At 36.5% G+C, this 20,685-nt stretch overlaps 2 protein-coding genes across 2 annotated transcripts in view; both read left to right on the forward strand.

The window, feature by feature from the left end:
- Window positions 1-1,686, forward strand: part of dgkq (diacylglycerol kinase theta) — a 29,265-nt gene extending 27,579 nt beyond the window's left edge. The window contains exons 22-23 of the mRNA XM_084718524.1: window positions 89-241; window positions 655-1,686. Coding sequence (XP_084574650.1) covers window positions 89-241; window positions 655-756 — 255 coding nt within the window. The 3' untranslated portion in view covers window positions 757-1,686. The remainder of the gene's footprint in view (window positions 1-88; window positions 242-654) is intronic.
- Window positions 1,687-11,340: 9,654 nt separating this feature from the next.
- nfkb1 (nuclear factor of kappa light polypeptide gene enhancer in B-cells 1) overlaps window positions 11,341-20,685 on the forward strand; it is a 37,885-nt gene continuing 28,540 nt past the window's right edge. Inside the window, exons 1-4 of the mRNA XM_084718525.1 lie at window positions 11,341-11,659; window positions 13,679-13,722; window positions 15,366-15,441; window positions 19,686-19,726. Of these exons, the coding sequence (XP_084574651.1) occupies window positions 13,684-13,722; window positions 15,366-15,441; window positions 19,686-19,726 (156 nt within the window). The 5' untranslated portion in view covers window positions 11,341-11,659; window positions 13,679-13,683. The remainder of the gene's footprint in view (window positions 11,660-13,678; window positions 13,723-15,365; window positions 15,442-19,685; window positions 19,727-20,685) is intronic.

Below are 20,685 nucleotides of genomic sequence, written 5' to 3' on the forward strand. Positions count from 1 at the left end.
GTGTGTGTGTGTGTCTGTGTGTGTGTTTGTGTGTGTGTCTGTGTGTGTGTGTGTGTGTGTGTGTGTGTGTGTGTGTGTGTGTGTGCAGGGTCAGGTGCAGGGCGGGATGCGCTCGGGGATCCGTATCGCTCAGGGGAACTACATCAGGCTGACAGTCAGTAAACCCATACCTGTGCAGGTGGACGGAGAGCCGTGGATCCAACCACCAGGACACATCATCATCTCTGCTGCTGGACCAAAGGTACACTCTGTTTGTCCCTGCAGGGCCTCCGTAGTTTGTCTTTTTGTTTACATCTTCCCCTTTTTTCTTTTTCTTTTTACATCAGTGTTCTTTCCCCGTTTATTCCAACATTTTTCTCTCCTTTCACATATTTATGTGATTCATCTGTAGTTTATTATATCCTGTACTGATGATCTGTAGTTGACCAATATTGTGTTATATTCTGTACCTGTAGTTCATCTGCAGTGTAGTTTATTCTGTGTGATAATTAGATTTATCTTTAGTTTGGTCTGTATTTGCCTGTTGTTTATTGGTAGTTTGGTATATTGTGTGTATACTTATACTTAATCTGTACCTTGGAATATGCTGTGTGTACACCTGTAGTTTATTCGTAGTTGAGTAAATTCCGTGTGTCCCTCTGCTGTGTCTTGCAGGTTCGGATGTTGAGGAAGTCCAAGCAGAAGCAGAAGAAGTCATCAGCCGGTGCAAAAGACGGACGTTCTGAGAGTCCCTCGTCCAGAGATGGAGGACGTTGACCGACCCAACTGAACATCGGTGTCCTGCCTTTTACCTGCTTCCTGCTGCACCTGGGAGGCCATTTTTGTTTCCAGCAGCGAGCCGCGTTTTCACTCATGTAGCTTCGTAGCGGTGCTGACGGGCTGCAGATCGACTCTGAAGGTTTGACTTTGACAGTCTGATCGTGGCCGCAGGACGTCCTGGATCATCTGGGGTCACATTTCCATCCTGCTGATCAAACACTTATCACTTAATAACCAATCAATATTCAGCAGCTAAAATTGACTTTTTTTTTTACTAAAAACACAGGAGTAACAAGTAATTAATAGATTCATAACAGGATTTCTTCATAGATTAACAAAGATATTTAATATTCTCAGTATGGATAAGCTGGAGCTGAAGAAAAAAAAGCTAGAAAAGTATTTAACAGAAGTTTTCTGTCCAGATGTGACTGTATTTGTACAGAAAGTAGCAGTAAATCAGTGTCAGTTGATATATTGTATTAACTTTAGTTGTAAAAATTAATGTGCAGCTATAGAGTGATTATTATGACATGAAAACTGAAGCAGTCCTGAGTTTCTATAAGAGGCTGTGACCACATCGAGTTTATCTTTCTGTGTGAAATCCGTTGGTAACGCTGGTTTTTAGACGACGGTCACGCTGCAGTGAAGCTCTCCGGAGCTGATGAACGCGCACAAATCAAACAAACTTCTGATTCTCTCTGAAACCACAGAATCCACCGTAACTGGAAATTTCACACCAGCTGACTGGCAAATAAAAGTCAGATCAGTCCGAGTGTGACGAGGAGTTAACCGAAGATAAAGTGTGGAGCCTGAAGCACAGTCTTTTACTTCTGTGAGTGGGATGTTAAAATCCTGCTGTTAACTTTTGTATCTGTGTCAGATCAACAGTATCATCAGAAGTTTGGACACACCTTCTCATCAAATGTTTTCTCTAACAGTGTGCAGAGCCGGTATCATAGAAAAGGTCAACTACTTTGAAGAATCTAAAATATCAACATTTGTGCAAATTTTAATAAAAAGAATGAAATTAAATCTTTGGTTCCGACTGCAGAGGACGACATGTGGGAGTATTTTGTTTTTTTAAGGAATCTAAAATATAAAACTTTGCTTTGTTTTCACATGTTTTTTATTTCTACATGTTATTTTATAGTTTTGATTGTCTTCACTGTTAATCTATAATATATAAATAAAGAAAAAACATTAAATGAGAAGGTGTGTCAGAACTTTTGACTGCGGCTGTAGATCTTAACTTTACTGAGTCTGTTTTCTACAAAGATAAAACTAAGTTAATTACTTCAAATCCTTAAATACAAAAAAAAATTTCTAGACGATGCATCTTGCTAAAAGTAAGATCAACCAGAATGTAAAAGCAGAATGTAACTTTTAAAAAATGTTAGCAAACAGCTAAGTGATCATATCAAAGTTGACCATGTTAGTAACCTTAACTTAAATCTTTTGTTTTGATCAGCATAAAAAGAAAAATGATGTTATTATTTATAATAATATAATGAAACAGAACTGTAAACTCTGCCAAGACACGTTATTTTGATTGACATGTGCTTATATAATCTCCCTCACGACTAAAATAGAAACTGTGCTGTAACTTTACACTGTTTTCAGTTAATGCTAACATGCTAAGCTATGATGTTTGACTGGCTTTGTCTATTTTGTGTCTGATAGCAGTTAGCCTGTTGAGTCTTAACTGTGTTATATTTGCTGAGTTTATGAAGCCGTGGCTGACGGCTGGCGGCGTCCAATCACTCCACTGAGATGACAAACGTGTCAGTGAGGAGCAAACATGAAATTTAAAATGCAGATCCTCACAGTTGTTGCCAAATATTTAGGCCCTGGTCATAATATAGACACTAACTAGAAACACAGTTAATGATAGCTGCATTACAGCGCCATGACTAACTTACAAGCTGGTTAGCTCGAACGTTAACTAGCTTTCTCATGTGCCAAAATAAAATGAAATGTAAAATTTGTAAATGGAGACTGAGAATTACTAAAATGTAGGAACACGGTGTACAACTGAGTCGATGTGATCACAGGCACCAGAAACTATCGAGAAAATAAGCTACATTATTAGCATTGTGAGCTGGTTGCCAAGCTAGCTTACCAAAACAAATTTAGAACATTTATTTTAAGGAGTGAAAAACATAAATTGAGGGAATAAACATTAGATTTTTTTTTATAAAGATTGCAGCACTTTGATTGCAGATAGCATCAGCTAGGTAGCTAAAAAATTAGATATAGTACTAGATAAGCTAGAACATTGCTTGGCAGGCTAGTTAGCTAGTTGATTAGCTGTCTACGTCGATAAAACCACTGCTTTGGTGAGTAAATTAAGGTTTCAATTACTTAAATGTGGGAACACAACGTGCAACTGAATCAATGTGATTATGGGCACCAGGAAGTACCAAGAAAAATAAGCTACATTATTATCTTTGTGAGCTTGTTGTCAAGCTCGCTCGCCAAAACAAATAGGAAAGAAAAGTCAATTATTTTCAGGAGTAAAACACGTAAATTTTCTTAAAAATTGCAGCAATTACAGGTAGCATCAGATGCTAGCTGGAAAACTAGATACATCACTAGTTTGAGAAGCTACTTTACTAGCTGACTGTTAGATTGCTGAAACTGCTACTTTATTGAGGTTTTCAATAAAAAAAAATCTATGGGATCACAGTGTGTCACTGCAGCTAAAAAAGTCAGCAGTGTAGAAGGTCAGTGAGCTACTTGCTGGGCTAGCTAGCTTACAGAAACAAAATGAGAGGCTACAGATTCAGTCATTTATGTGTTTGATTACAAAAGTGAGGGAAAAACAATATTAATCACAATATTGGTTATTGGAATGAATTATCAGGAAATTTAGTGTAAAATTGGCTAATTTAAAAATTGTTTCACCACCATCTGTTTCACATTTTATTATTTCATCATCAGCACCAATGTTTTTGTTTATAGATGCAAAAGCCTTCATGAGTTTATTTTACTGCCTCTTCGTTTATCTTAAGATCACAGTTTGATTCAAGTTAATTGTCTTTGCTGTAAAGTGTTTCTGTCTGTTGGTGTGAACAGACCAAACTCACCGTCAGAAATCTCCTCCATTTTCCTTGAATCCTGCTCTTAAGCCTCAGCTGCCGGTTCATCCTCACACAGCCTCGGACAGATGCAGGAGGATTTAATGAACTTCGTCCACATTCCCAGAGACGCAGAACGTAAAGAGTCTGCACAGGACGGTTTCTGGACTTCTGCTGAAGGTCTCAGCTCTCGATGTAGCCACAACAGTATTGAATCACTGTACTTTGGTTTGATGTTTAAGGGTGTTTTTCTACATTAACTGATTTCTTTAGATGTTTTTTGGTGCTAGAAGGTAACAATATGTTAGAGTTGTGTGTTTGACTTGATTCACGGATCCTGTTTTAATTCAAAGTCACAAATCTAAGTTTATCTGAACCCCGAAACTTTAATGGGAGGATGAACGCATTTAATGAGTTTAATAAATATGTATTACAGTGAAGGTTTGTGGCTCTGAATGAAGGCAGATCTGAGAACGAGTGCTGATACATCAGTGGCATTAACTGTTCTTTTCATTGACTGTGGAGTGAAGCGCTGAGCTCCATCAGTGTTTTCTACAGTCGACACTGTGTGTGTACTGACAGCAGGATGTAGCTGTGAGTATTTCAACTGTACAGATACTGTCACAGTGTTTTATTACATGCATGAAGTACTGTACTGTAGTTCTGAGTGTTGTTACAGCAGCATTTCATGTCCTCTTTGTTCTCACCGCTGATGGACGCCGTGTCTCTTCGTCCTCCCTCTGCACAAAACTGAAGCTAAAATATCGCAGAAACATCAGTGTGATAAGAGCTGCCTGAAATGACAGGAAACATTTATTTGACGCGGACACGATGTCTTAGTTTGGTCCAAGTCCCATCTGCTAACATGGAGGGGGTGGGGTTTATGAGCTAAACTGCAGCCAGCCACCAGGGGGCGATCCAGATGTCCTGGCTTTAGTTTAAGGGAGCTGTCATGTCGTCCATCTTTATTTATGTTTGTCTGTTGCGGTCACAGTTAAAGAACCTTCACTGCCGGGTTAAACAACTTCACAAACCTTTGTTTATAATCATCAGTTTCAGTCCATTTCTGTGAAAATCAACCTGCAGAGAGAAACGTTTGTTTTGGAAAATTCAACCTTGCTGATTTGTTAAGAACTGATCGTTGTGTTGCAGGTCTGTTCCATCATGGTGCAGAGTCCTGTAGTGTGCGGGAAAAAAGATGATCACTTATGATTATTTTAACTATTTGTAATATTTCCAAAATTTAAATGTCGTTGAAATGTCATTGGGCGTCTTCGGTCCAAACAGGACGTGAATATACGGAAGCCCATGTCTGTAAATATGATGAGGGGAAAAAAAGGCATTATAATGAGAAACCTCTTCAAAATAATGATAATAATAATGATCATTTCTACTTTTCAGATACACCACATATAAATAGTACTGTTTTCTTTTTTGACACTTAATTTTTATTCAATCTTTTTTGGCAAAAAACAAGAAACAAAATACGAATATCCTGTTCTCTTTACAAACCCAGTTGTTCCCATCAGGATCAGCACTCAGGCGCCTGTGGCGAGGAAAAATGTCTTTTAAAGAGGCAAAAACCTTGACTGAATCCAGGCTCTTTATTAGTTAAAAATATACTTTTTGCATTAGAAAACTGTAAAATCCCAGTGTCTGTAAATGCATCATTATTTTCCTGAAAACTGTATTGAATCTAAATGACACTGAGTGCCGGAAGATAAAATAGCATCTTTTTGGACTTTGGGGCTCCATGACTTCAAAAAAACACTCAAAATTACAAAAGTTGTTGAATAAATTCAGCAGAAAGTTTCACTTCTCTGCAGGTTGATTTGATAGAAATGAACTGAATGCAGCCGAAAACTCAACGCTTTTATCTGCAGAAATCTGAAGTTCACGTAGTTTGTTGTTAATGAGCTGAAAGACGCTGCAGCTTCGTCCTCAGAATTCAGTTTGGAGGCCAAACAAAGCACAAAAAGATCGTGCAGCTGAAGTTTCACCACTGAAGATTCATCTTTTTTATGACTTAAAGAAAATCCGGACTGAAGATTTTAGTTCATTTTAACACTCAGCTGACAAAATGGGAAAATATAAAACAATGTCAAAAATGTAAAAGTAGGATGAAGAAAAGAGAAACAGGTGGAAAGCTGCTTTCATGTTCTGATTGAATAATCTGAAGCTACAGTTTGTGAGATTTACGCAGAGTGAAATATTTTTGTGGCTGTTGTTCCATCAGATGGGAAAATATTCTCCATGTCTGCTGCCTCATACACTGCTGCATCATTTTTTTTTTTGTTAATTTGGATGTTTTTAAATCTCAACAGATTAAAAATACAGTGTGTTTGGTGCAGATGCAGCAGAATGAAAGAAACTAAAATGTTTTTATTCAAACAAACATCTTCCTCACTCAAATTTAATCATCAGTTTAACCTCATTTCTACTGGTTTGCAGCACCTTTTGTCCTCATACACTGTAAGTTCTGATATACTTGAAGTTTACTTTAAGAAATATACTTTACTTTGGAAACAGTGAGAAAAAGAACTTAACTTTTTAAAGTTGTGCTTTTCTGTCGACTCATTAAAAAAGTAAATATTATAGAGTGGAACTGGTGCTGGAAACTCAGTGTTAGCTTGTAAAATAAAATATAGAATATTTACTTGTTGAGTAAGTTGGCAGTTGATTTTCAATAGTTGATTTCCTTTTTTGTTTAAAGAACTTAAAAAATTTGAGGCTACAATGTTTCTTAGTTCTCAGCTGAAATATTTGCTTTTTGATTACAATGAAATTAAAATGATTGATTAAGCCAACACAAATATTTCAGTAAATGTAACTCAAAATGGTATTTTAACTTTATTCTTGAAATGCAAATTAAAATGTTTCTTCTCTGCTGGAACTAATATTCCTCCGTACGTATTTGTTCACTCTTCAGTCAGTTGAGATCGTTTCTTCCTCCTGCAGCTGCACCAGTAAAACGTTTTTATTTTTCATCGATGCCATGAGACTTTCATTTGTTGCTGAATGTTAAAAATGTCTTAACATGATTTTTTTTTTCTGCTTCTCTGCGTCCGTCGTGCCTCACAGACGGCGTCTGACTCACCTTTTATTAACAAGCCCCGCCCAGTCTGAGGGTCTGAGGGCGGAGTCAGTGTAGTGCCTCATCGAAACGCTTCGACAGCCTCAGTGCTCTGACGTGTAACCTGTGTGTGTGTGTGTGTGTGTGTGTGTGTGTGTGTGTGTGTGTGTGTGTGTTCTGAGCTAACGTGCCTCCAGATGTCATCTAGACGTTTCTTTTCTTTTGCTGTAACAATATTTTCAGTTTTTACTGGAGTTTTATTGAATAGATGATATATTTGTATATTTTTGCAGACAGGAGCTGAAGGGTTTTTTTAGTTTTAATTGTAAATTGCACTAATTGTTTCACACATGCTCTTAGATGTGACGTTCAGGTTATTATGAATGTTGTAACAACTAAAGCTAAATATATAGTACATATAAATATAAATATATATGTTTAAATAACTGATTCTCATGTGTTTAATCAGAATAAACCATCTAAGAACTAAAGACATGGTTTCTGTCACATTTTTTCTTTAAATCTTTAAAAGAAAAAAACTCCCCACAAATCTATATTTTCATTTTTTGAAAATGTCCTCAAACAGATGAAGTTTTTATCAAACAAACAGGAGGGAACACTGCGTTGTTAGGGACTATTTTCAGCGGCGGATTAATCTGCCTTTTAAAGTAATGACTGTCTGAATCTCATTGTTTTGTTTTGTTTTCTAGTTTTTTTTCTCAGTGGAGGTTTGTCTTAAAATGACAACAGATTTTATAATAGCAACTACTTTCTCTCTAACAGAAAGAAAGTAGTTCCTACATGAACCTGCTCACATCTAATCTCTAAATATGATCTAAAATTAAAAATAAAACGCTTCACTTTCCTCTGAGGTCAAGAAAAAAACTTTTAAGGAAAGAGCGAAGAATATTAAAAATAATTATAAATAATCTGGAACAAAAATTATAAATTTGTTTTACACCAGCAAAAGATAATGACAGTCAAATATTCCTCATTTAGATTAGACAGTTATAACGGTGGTTTCAGTTTGGCACCAGCCTTTCAAGAAACATTCAAATATTCATCATCATTCAGACGTTGTTTTACTAAAGAGAACATTCACACCTGCAATTTCTTCAGAAACTGATTTCTAGTTAGGAGATGAAAGTCAAACTCATGACCTGAGAAATCAGAGTACGGCTGACATCTCCCAAACTCTACAGCTCTGTGACTCTGCAGCTCTGTAAGTCTGTAACTCTACAGCTCTGTGACTCTGTGACTCTACAGCTCTGTAACTCTGTAACTCTACAGCTCTGTGACTCTGTAACTCTACAGCTCTGTGACTCTGCAGCTCTGTAAGTCTGTAACTCTACAGCTCTGTGACTCTGTAACTCTACAGCTCTGTAACTCTGTAACTCTACAGCTCTGTGACTCTGCAGCTCTGTAAGTCTGCAGCTCTGTAAGTCTGCAGCTCTGCAGCTCTGTAAGTCTGTAGCTCTGTAACTGTGTAACTCTACAGCTCTGTGACTCTGCAGCTCTGTAAGTCTGCAGCTCTGTAAGTCTGCAGCTCTGTAAGTCTGCAGCTCTGCAGCTCTGTAAGTCTGCAGCTCACACCAAAACTATCAGGGTGGATAAACAGCTCTACAGGGAACAGGAGGAATATGTAGGTTTTGACTTTGGGGTGAATTGTCCCTTTAAAGGAATGATTTGTCATATAAGAACACAAATTACTCATTATAATTCAATTTTAATGAAAAAAAAAAACATTTAAACAATCGGTGAAACAGGATGTAAGTAATCAGAGGAATTAAAGAGAAATGTTAATGTCAGTAAAGATCATATAAAATACAGGACATGACATGACATGACATGACTTTCACAGCAGCTGTGGGAAAACAAAGAAACAAAAATCAGAATCACTTGACAGATGTTCTAACCAAAGATCCTCCACATGGTACCTTTAAAGTCAGACTTCTGACAAAATAATCTGAAAACTTAAAAGGAAAAATTCTCCATCTTTGATCCCAGAAATCTGAAATCAATCTGAATTTTGTATATTTTTTCTCCCGTTGGATTCAGAGTGTTTGTTTGCACAGGAAAGACCTTAACTGGGAGCTGTGGTGCTGCTGTGTTTGACCAGCAGGGGGCAGGAGGTCAACAACTAACCCCCACATCAAAGATGTTCTATGATTGACAGGAGGATTCACTCTACCACAGACACGTCAGACTGGTGTTCCTCAGGGACTTCAGCTCGGCCCACTGAAGTAACTAAATACTCAATATATACTCAAGTACTGTAGTCAAATAAATTTTTAATGTACTTGTACTTAACTTTGTGTTTCATTTAATATTAGTGTGTACCTCTACTCCTCTACAGCTCAGAGACAAATGTTTTACTCCGCTATGTTTATTTGATAACTGTAACTACTGAGAATGTTCAGATTAAAAATACAAAATATAATCAACACATAAATGATGTTTCTGAGGGGGAATTACTGACAGGTAACCCAACAGATAACAGGACACTCAATCATTAAACTGAGCTCTACTTTTACTAAACTTTTACTCTGATTTTCTTCTATTAAAGCCCATTTCTGTCAGTGACACAAAAAAATATATCCCCCATCGTGTGTCGTTATCATGAGGTTAAAAAAAAAAAAAGATAATTATGAAATAAAAAAATAATAAATATGAGATAAAAAATAAAAATTAGAAAATTAAAAGGTGTAATTACAAGATAAAAATACTTAATTATAAGATAAAAGGTCACAATTTTTATGTCATAGACAACTTTTTTAAATTTAATTGAATTCTTTCATTATTTTGAAATATTTGATTAAGTTGTTGTTTGTGACATGATGACATCAGACACACGTTACCTGTATGAGTGTGTACCTGTTCACTTCCTGTTCTGTAACAGTAGAGACACATGTGCCCTTTTTTCAAAGAGAGTAAAACAATAAAAAAAAATAAAAACACTGAGACACAGAAAAAACCAAAAAGAAACTTTCATAAAAGTTGCAACAAGAATTAAAAACAATAAAAGCCACAATTAAAAATGTAAAAAAAAAAAAAGAAATAAAAGCATCAATAATGAATAAAAACAGTCCGTCCAATCACAACATGCAGAAGTTTAGGAAAGGCATAAACACAAACTGTTCTTACTGTTCTATTTTGGAACATTTTGGTAAGACCTTTGCAGATATGTCATCAATTAAATTTTCAAATATTTTATATTATTATGAAAGAACGTTGTGTTTAGTTTCACCTAATACAAAAAAATGAGGAAAGTTATTATTATTATTATTATTATTATTATTATTATTATTATTATTATTATTATTAGTGTTGTTGTTGTTGTTGTTATTATTATTATGAATATATTTGTTTATTATTTTTATTTATTCCTTTAGTTTCATAAAAAATCTTATAATATAGTTGGCAAAATCTTTCATTCATAAAAGTTAATTCATCAATAAAAACACATGATAAGATATTCCTTTATTCGTCCCACTAAAGCAAAATGGAGCTAAAATGTAAAGAAGCAGCAAGAATATAATAATAAAATAAAATATATAAGCAAGAGGAAATAAAAACATTTTGAACAATTCAAACAAAGGAATATTAAAATATAATCAGGAACACTATAAACAGTAAAATATAAAAACAGGAACAGTAGAAACAGACTGTAATCCAGAATCAATCTGAGGCAATCAGTTGCCACAAATTTTTTTCAGTTCATAAACTCAAAAGTTGGAGCTTAAATATTTTGAGTTAGAGTTAAAATTATTAAGTCAACTCAAGTAACTCAGTACTCAGTAAATGAAACTTTCCTTCACTTCTCTTGTTGCAATAGATCAATGGAACAGAATACTTTTTTATTCATGATTTAATTTTCAACAAAGTTTATGTAAATCAAACGTTATGAGTTTAATTAACACAAAGAAAGAAAAATCTACTGCTGCTCAATATGTTTTAAGTTTAAAACTTCTAACAGATTTTAGGTTTTCACTCATAAAGATAAATTAATCTAAGCATTTAGTTTTTATAGTGCAGTACAAGAAGACTCAGCAGGTGACTTTACAGTGTTGCACAGGTGGCGCTGTTTTCATTAAACTTCTTTCTTATTAGACCAAAAAAACAGAAGACTATAAAAACACTGTATGTCTTAAGATATATTTGTGTAATGTAATGTGCTCCTCTTAAATTGTAATTATGAGATTTAAAAAAAAAGTCATAATTTTGTCTTTTTATCTCATAATTATGATTTACCATGGAGATATTTTTTTGTTTCAGTGGCAGAAATGGGCTTCCATAGTTATGTGTCATGTTCATTAATTAAAAAAAAATGAAAAAAGGTAATGCTGTGCAATCTAAAAAATAAGAAGGAACAGAATTTATAACCTAAAGATTTTGTGGTCAGAGTGAGACCTCTTCGTCATTCAGCTCCTCTATGGTTGAACTGTACGTCAGAGGGAATTTCCAGTGAGGAAGGAAATCAAATCAACTTTATGAACAACTGAGACTCAAACTGTCACCTGCACGACTGAGGATTAAACACCAGTTTATTCTCCCGGATCAAAATCATTCTCTCTTTATTAACTGTAATGTCGTAACGCGTCATGACGCACTCCAATTAAACCCAGTAGTTGTAAATGGATCCACTGGTTCAGCGTGGGCATGGCGAAATGATGTGCACAAGTCAACTGAAGTGAAGTGACACCGTAGTTCATGCTGAAAATCCGACTGTTAACCTGCCAGAACTAACCAGGTAAGAGCAGGTGAACTACCTGTATCTGTATAAATGATCCGTTTATGTACATTCATGACCATAAATCCACCGCGATCCGTTACAGCAGCGCGACTCTTGCTTTGTTGTGCTGTTCACTTCCTTATTAGCCAGGTAACTTTGAGAACGTCACACCAAACTCTATGTCAAAAATGGGAACTTCTAGTTTTCTTTCTTGTCAGCAAACACGTGGATGTCTTATAACAGTACTAATGGGTTCTCTTAGAGCTGCTGGTGAATTCGGCTCTAATATATCAAACATGAAATTATTATTACAGTTGAAATTACAACTTTTACTGTAGCATTACTCGCTGGGTTTCCCGGCGCAGTCCAACGGACAAACCATACAAAAGGCTCAAATTTGCATGTAAAGTGAACATTTATGTGGATTTTATACCTGCCGAAAACAAGACTAGAACCTCCTTATGCTAATATTAATTAGTTTATGCTCTGCAGTTCAACATCTGAAGGCGAATAATGACGAATCTTTAAATTGGGAGATGTTTGAACGGAGTTTGGTGTTACGTACGGAAGCTGAGAGCTAGCTCCGACTTAGCTCGGACAGGTAGCGGTTTGCACCAACTCCTGTGGGACACTCAGTAACATGAAGCCAACAGTCACACAGTAGCTGTCCTACAGTCTGTACTGTATTGATGTCAGATCATAAAACCAGTTTGTTTTATTTAAAATGTCACTTTAATGACAAAAACGTCAGAAACAGTATTGCTAGCTGTTAGCTGTTAGCCACATAGCTAGCGCGATTCGACCAGGCGCGTTCATGTGACACCGGTGCGGGAGCGCACATTGCCAGCAGCAACAAGTGTCAGAGGATTATTTATTAATACGTAATAATGATAATGATAATAAAATAATTGTAATAATAATGCATTTATGACAAAAGTTATGCAAAGACGTTATTATTCAAACTAATCTAGACAAGTAGTCACTCCATAAGTTTAGAGAAATAAATATTTAGGCGCTTTTTTAAAATATTTTTATACTTTTAAAAAAAGAAAATTATAAATGAAGAGTATATTGTAGACTAATAAATGTTTGTAGTGTATTAGATTATTATTAAATTATTTTTAAATGGCAGTTCTTTTAGTGATGATGATAATGATAATTGTAATGATAACTACATTGCAAAAAATAACAATTTATTGCAAAACAATTCAGAAATTTCATTAGTCAGGCTAATTTACCAAATTATTAACTCCACAAATGTGACGAAATAAAAGTTTCTCACAATTAGATGCAATTTTTAAATATTTTTAGGCTTTTAAACAGTGACTGGTTGCTGACATCATCAAAAACTCAAAACACAAAACTTTGTTTAAATTTGCTTTATAGCATAATTGTGTTTAACTTTGTTAAATACTTCATTGTGATTGGTGGATTACAGCATTCTAAGGTCTGTTATTTCTGTATAACAAACCGTTGCTATGAAGAACAAACTGTTGCTATGAAGAACAAACCGTTGCTATGAAGAACAAACCGTTGCCACGGACACAGCTCTTGAGGAATAAAAAAGGAATAAAATCATTGTTAAAAAACCAAAGTCATTTTAAAATGAATGTTTTGTGTTACATAAAAGTGTGCCAAATTATTTTTTGGTAAGTAACCATGTAATAAGCAGGATAATGTGAGCAGGTCTTTTTTTCTTATTTCTTACTTAAATGCTGCATAAGAGCAATACTTATTTAAATGCTGAGAGCTGCCTTTCTTATAAAATTAAGTGAAAATTTAGACATTTACAGTCATTAAAAAAAATGAAATTTGTGTTGGAATGTTAGTTGTTCTTTCAAAGTAACTGTCCTCTGTGGCACAGTCACCTTTAGCGTTGTGACCAATCAGTGATGTGGGCGGGACACTGAGCGAGACCACAGACAGACAGAGGCATCTTTAATTTAGTTTATTTTCATTTAGTTCATGAGAACAGACCAATAACAGGTGGTGCCCTGTTACTGACTGTCACTCTGTGGGTGTGTTTGACCTTTACAGACATCATGGCTGGAGACGACCACTACATTCATCCTCCCAACCAGGTAAACTCACGTCCTCCTCCTCCTCCTCTTCTTCTTCTTCTTCTTCTTCTTCTTCTTCTTCTGTTTGTAAAAAATAAAGCAGCAGCAGCAAAGGTAGATGCAGTGTTATAATATGATGGAAGTGTCTCAACATCATGAGTAAAAATATCTTATAATAAACGTTGTAGTGCTGATCATGTAGAATCTATTTTTCCATACTTCTTACCATCATTTCACCTGTAGCTGTGATACATGATGGTTTTGGTATAAATAGAAAATATGAAGTTGTTGTTTGATGGTGTGTTTGGGGTTCTGTTGGATGATGCCTTCACTGTTGCAGCAGGTGATGGTTGATGCACTTTGAGGTGTGACTGGAGGTTTGACTTGTCAGCCGCAACTTTCTTCAGTCAAATCGTGAACACAGCTTCCTCCGTGTTGGCTGGTTCACCTCTGTCATCACAAACAGGAGCAAAGGCTTTTTTATTTTTCACTAGTTCGATAACAGTCGCCGTGTTTCTTAGCTGCTTCTTCTACCAGTAGACAACTGGTCCTCCGGATCAGTTTGGTAGAAAGAGAAGTGTCTCTGTTTTTGATGGTTTGTCATCAGGGTGTCTTAATGCCCTGATCAGCCCTGATACTTTTATATCACTCAAGCCCCCCCTCAGGGTCCTGGACATTTCCTGAATCTTAAAACCCATCACATTATGATTGTTCAAATACAGATGACAGAAACTCGGCTCAGAGAATCAGGTTCCTGCAGTCTGGTGGGTGCAGAGCAGGACAGGAATTTCATGGTGGACACAGTTGTGTCCCCTGAGTTTGGCATCATGCCCCTCAAAAATGACCTGCCCTGCAGCCACAGCGGCTCTGATGCTACGGCGGAGCAATTAATTAAAAGTTTATTGAAATCATAATCTGGTCTACTGCAGTTTCCAAACCGCAGGATGTGCAATATTTGTAAAATAGGCAAAGTGTGAGTCAAAAAAGCATTTAAAATGAAATATTGTGGAGCTGCAGAGACGTCCTGGCCGACACATCGTTCTCTAGACTTCAGAAAACATCTTTGTTTAGTTCAGATGCCTGAAACAAAAAGTAACACAACATATGAATCATTTTAACATTGATCAACATTTTTCACCATTCTCTGACATTTTATAGACCAAACAACTAATCGATTAGTCGATAAAATAGCCACCGGATTGATCGATGATGAAAATAATCATTAGCTGCAGCCCTAATACTATTAACAATAAAATACATGTAACGAGGTTGGAAAAGCATTCAGTAGGAAAGACAGTGAGAGGTTGTGTGTTGGATGTGTTTAATGTTGTGTAGAACTCAAGCTGCTCAATTAATCACAGAATCACGTCTGCAGTTTTTTCATGAAGGTAAAATAATGAAGAGACAAAACATCTTTTCAGATCGTCTCGACTTCACTGGTTTTTTCTGTGAAAATGAAAATTGTGAGACAAAAATGATCATTCCCACAAACTTTTTCCCAGCAAGTTTTTGGACTTTGATCAACGTTGTTTGGACCAAACGACTAATCGAATAATCGATGGATTGATCTATAATGAAAATCATTGTTAGTTGCGGCCCTGGTGTATTTCTTCATTGACGTGGCGTGTCAGGGTCCTGACTTCATGTCTGATTTGTTCTTTCAGATTGATTTCATGATGGATCCATCGTGGGAGTTCCCACCTTTCCCTGTGATCCCCCCGACGTCGTCCCTGCGGACAGGTGAGAGACACCTTCACTGCTATAGAGCTAAAAGTCCCTTTAAATGTGTTTTAAAACTCCAGATAAATTATTAAATCAATCAAGGGTCAGTTTGTTTGTGGTGGATGAGAGAAACAAACCAGGTGACTAAAAGGAGCAGGTCTTCCTATCATTGCACTGCTAATGCTAAATGCTAACGCACACGTACTTCATGGTTCGCAGGGTTTTCTAACATGTCAGAAGAAAGTCTCAGGCTTTAATATCTTTATGTAGCAGTTGGTCCGACATCCAATCATCAGTTATTGATTATCAGACTTGAGATTGTTGTGTTGATTAGTGTCTCTCTGTCTACAGAGACTGAGAGCAGCTATTTATACTTCTGTCATCTCACATCATAACTGTATCTTCCTTCATCTGGACATATCACATTTCACTCATGTTGCAGCTCACTTCTCTCATCTTAAATCAGCAGCAGGAGCTTCTGTGTCGTTTTTAAAAAGTTTGCTCTGGTTTGCCCCGCCCCCCTCAGGTGTTACTAAATACCTGTTTGGTCCAACAACAATTAAGGTCTCCTTCAAACAGGAAACAGGTGGACGTCAGAGGATTTATACACGACATCAGCTCTGTGTGCTCTGATGTGAGATATAATGACAGAAAAGTACAGTTTGATCGACAGGAAGCCTTTAGTCCATCTGTAAAACAAAAAACTGATCATGTGAGAGCGAGAAGCTGCAGGATGAACAGAGCTGATTGGATGTGTGATCTGAAAGACAAAAAAATATTTTTTCTATTAAAGCGTGAAATATGCTCCTGACCATTGATCTGAACTGTATTTATCTGATAATTCTGTCAGAAAAGACGTAATGTGCCTTAATTGTCTGTAAAAATGTCTGTGAAGCTTTCTCTGTATCTCTGATCAGAGTTATCAACTTTGTGAATTAATTAATCATTAAACTGTAACCTGTTAAACTGTGTGATGGATTTAAAGACACAGACACGACAAAATAAGATCGACACAAGGTCCACTTACTCACTTCTCCTCATCAGATCAAATGAGATTCAAGTTTTAAGATCTTAACTGTCATTGTGCAAACATGACAAAGTTCTAATTCTGTCATCTTCAGCTGGTGAGACGTATTAAAGTTCACTCATATTTACAAAGATTAGTGAAAGAAAAGTACAGAAATATACAAAGATAAGAAATATAAAGTGCAAAATACTATTCAGAGTTGCAATGATTAATCGAGTGATTGATTATTAATCTATTATTAAATTAATTGCAAACTGTTTTTTTAATGAATTAATTGGTTGAAGTACTTTTTTTCTCTGATTTCAGCTTCTTAAATGTGAATATTTTTATTATTTTTTTTTTTTACTCCTCTCTGACAGTAAACTGAATATTTTTGAGTTGTGGACAAAACAAGACATTAGAGGACGTCATCTTGGACTCTGATCAACATTTTTGATATTTTATGGACCAAACAACTGATCTATTAGTTGCGAAAACAATCAACAGATTAATCGACAATGAAAACAATTGTTAGTTGCAGCCTTAGTTTTATATTTTATTTTTGATTATTAATGATTAATCAATGGTTGAAAACTGAAAATACACAAAATTTACAACAGGGTCTGCCGATATGTAAAACTTTTCGACCGACCACCATCAGCCCGTCCATCGGTGAGAGGTGATTTCTTCATCCCCTCCTCCCACGCCTTCCTGTCCTCTCATGTCTCAGTTGTGAGACGTCCACAAGCAGTAAATTCACTGTTATATACGCTGCATACTTTCACCACATCCAGTAAACAAAATGAGGCATCTGAATTCAAGTTTCTCTCAAGTTACTCAACTAAGACGAGCTTAATTGTCTCGTTAACTCCTCAACAGAAAAACATGTAAAACTTATTCTGTCCACTCTTCAAACATTCACTGACTGTGGTTTGGTTGAACTGAATCCTTAATTGATGAGATGAAGAGTGTAAAGAGTCTGCAGGCTGTTTTCCTCTCACTCCTCACCCAGCTCAGTGCACTCTGCTCTGGCTGGCTGTCACTCTGCAGACCAGTACATCAGCAGAATAAAACGACACAAAAACCAGCTGGTGATGGGTTCAGCCCGTCGTTGATGTGCCATATGTTCATCCAGTCGCTCGACCCTAACACAAACATATGCTAACAACAAAGCTCACGTTGTAGCCAGCAGCTAACAAACTGTTGTTATATCTACCAGCCAACCTCACCTCGCTAGTGGTTGTGTCTGCAGCTCCCTGTAATGTGACCAGTAAACAAAATGCCTTGGCTTTCTTTGTGGATAATTTACACCCTTTGTTTTGTTCGTTATTATCAGTAACTTTTAACGGCGTTCCTGCTGTCTTTTTCTTTACATTTAATCTTTATTTTGTGGTTCTGAACAGTTAGAAAAGAAACTGTTCCATCGTCTCCACCTCTGACATGTGATTGACAGCACATTAACTATAGGGATGCACCGATCGAGCGGCCAGAGACGGTTTTCAGTGTGACCAGCTGGTCAGCGTCACATAGCCAGTTCTGTGGTGGTCATATTCAAACACATGTTCTGCATGATGGTCACGTGATGCGTGCAGCGACACAGACCGTAACATCGGAGCCACGACAGCTCTGATCACAGCTGCACACACTCAAGACACCTGCTTGCATGAAGTCGGCGTTAGCAACAGATTCAGCTGACGGTGACGCCAAACAGCGGGAAACTTTCTGTCTCTTCATGCTAACGTTAGCCAGCAGCAGACTGACAGTTCAAATCTCACCTCCTGTTCTGACCGAAGAATTAACGACCTGTGTTGATGCGTCTCCTCAAACATTTTCTCATCCAGACTCCTTTAACTTCTGCTTCTGTTTTTCTCACTGCCCCACATCAGTCTCTGGTTTGTGTACATCTGCTTTCACATGAGATCATGTGAAATCACATCCCACGAGATTCTGTGAGATTGTGTTCCCTCTAGTTCATAATCTTAATATAGTAATATAATAAGGCCTGGCTGTAACCAGGAGGACTTTTGGAGAAAATGTAAAATAGTATTTGATAAATATTTAATAGTCTGTGTTTTATTATGAACATCCAGTTTATTTTTACAAGAAAAGTTGCATAATGTTTGTGAAAGCTGTCAGTTATAGTTCTTAGAACGTCTGAAAATCAGAATCATAGAAAATTGCTGCATCTTTAATTAATAATGTCATTAATAGTGGAGAGCAGGTGACTGACAGACTTGAAGTTGGTCACTAGAGCTGCTGTCAACAGATCCATGTGGTTTAAAGCTGTGAAAGAGGCCAGAATGTGGAGGTTTTTTTTCATCAAACTGTCAGTGTTTTATTTTTGACCTTCATGCTGTGAGTGAAACTTTCTCAACATGAACTGAAGCTGATGGATCAGAAATATTAAAGCTTGAGTGTTTGTCCTGTAAACATGTCAGACAGATGTTGTATTTTGTGATAAAGCAGCTGTGGTGATCAGATAAAGTTCAGAAACTCTGCTTTATCTTTGGGAAACAGATGTATATAATCAATTTTTTCCATATAAAATGTTGATGTGTGATGAATGTAAAGTGAAAGCTGAGTTTCGTGACGTTCTATTGGTCTCTGTGATCTGTGGTGAGAGTGAGTCTCACTTCCCTGTGAAGTAAAGATAGATGATCAGAAGATTGTAGGATGGAGGGAAAGTGTTTCTTCTCTGAACATTTACATGTGATTCATTTTTACTTTAGTCCGGCTCATACAACTGCAAAACCTCTCAGCATAATGATAAAGTTTTATATCAGTCGATCATGTAGGTTGTGACATGTTGTGTACTTTAGAGCTGCAGCTGATGAGTATTTTCATATTTGATTAATCGGTCGATTGTTTTCTTTAGGCATCAGTTAATAGTTGTTTGTTTTAAAATGTCACAAAATAGTTAAAAATCAATTCTGTCACAATCTTTAAAAATAGTTCCAAACATGTGAAAACAGGTGATCAATCAATTTGTCCACAAATCGATCAGTTGTTTGGTCCATAAAATGTCAGAAAATGTTGAAATGTTGAAAATCACTAAATGTTTGACAGAATACCTTGATATTATGGCAGTATTATGACATATCATGATATAAGGATATCCAAAATCTATCCTGATATCTAGTTTCGATTTGAAGATTGCAGTAGAGCAGATCTGACTAATGTTCAGCGCTGACTTGTCTGTGAAACTGTAAAATATCTGCGTTAAAGTTGACACTGATTTGTTTCTGTGTGGTTTCAGTGGACGGCCCGTTCCTGCAGATCTTGGAGCAGCCCAAACAGGTAAGACTCACCTGTCCTCCTCCCTGCTGTCTCATCACAGGAACCCACAGTGACGTGAATGTTCACTAGATGCTGGAAGACGTGTGAGGAGAAGAATTATTGCAGGGAAGGTCGAGGAAGAAAAATAAAAGACTTTATGAAACATGAGCCACCAGTTCAAAAGTACAAAGTCTCACCTGAAAAGAGTAAATGATCTCATGTCTAATTAGGACTGAAAGCAATCAGATCAATGTTGATATCAATAACTGATAGTTTTTAATCTTTACTGGTCGTGTAGAATCATGTTCATGATGCACATCAAATATAACAGAAGAAACTCGTCTAAAAGCTCATGAAAGACATTTTTATCTGCAACAAACACAATTCAAACACCAAACTAATGAATCACTTCATATCAAAAACTCTCTCTCCCCCTGATCAACTCATTCGCCACATTTTCACCGCTAGCAATCTGCTACTTCATGCTACACATGCAAATGAGACGTCCCATGAAATCTGAGACCCCACTGATTGAAACAGGTTGAAATACAATAGACTGATAGTCTTTAACTCGTTACTCATCAAAGGTGAGCAGAAGTTTGTATACGGGCCTGATGGTCAACGAGTTTCTCCTGATTCATTTTTCGTCTGTTATTATAAGGTTAGGTTAAAAAAAAATCAATTAATCGATTCAAATCGGTTTTCCTTTGCCTGCTCTGATATAAACAGATTAAATCCCTGTGTTTTCTCCTGTGGATGTTTGGTTCAGCCTGCAGGTTTAACCCTGTTAGTTAGTTGGTGTGAGACCTGCATGTAAACGTTAGTAGTTTTAATAATGCATCAGGTCAGAGGTTAGTCTCTTTCAGAATCTCTTTCATATCCAGGAAAAATGAATATTGTAACTGACCTGAATCAAATAAGAAGTGTGAATGGACCTTCAGCGTTAGTAATTATACTGTACAGTAACTGACAACGACATA

This window comes from Lutjanus erythropterus, chromosome 5, assembly GCF_056507025.1.
Source record: "Lutjanus erythropterus isolate fLutEry1 chromosome 5, fLutEry1.hap2, whole genome shotgun sequence".
In the NCBI taxonomy this organism is placed as follows: domain Eukaryota; kingdom Metazoa; phylum Chordata; class Actinopteri; order Lutjaniformes; family Lutjanidae; genus Lutjanus; species Lutjanus erythropterus.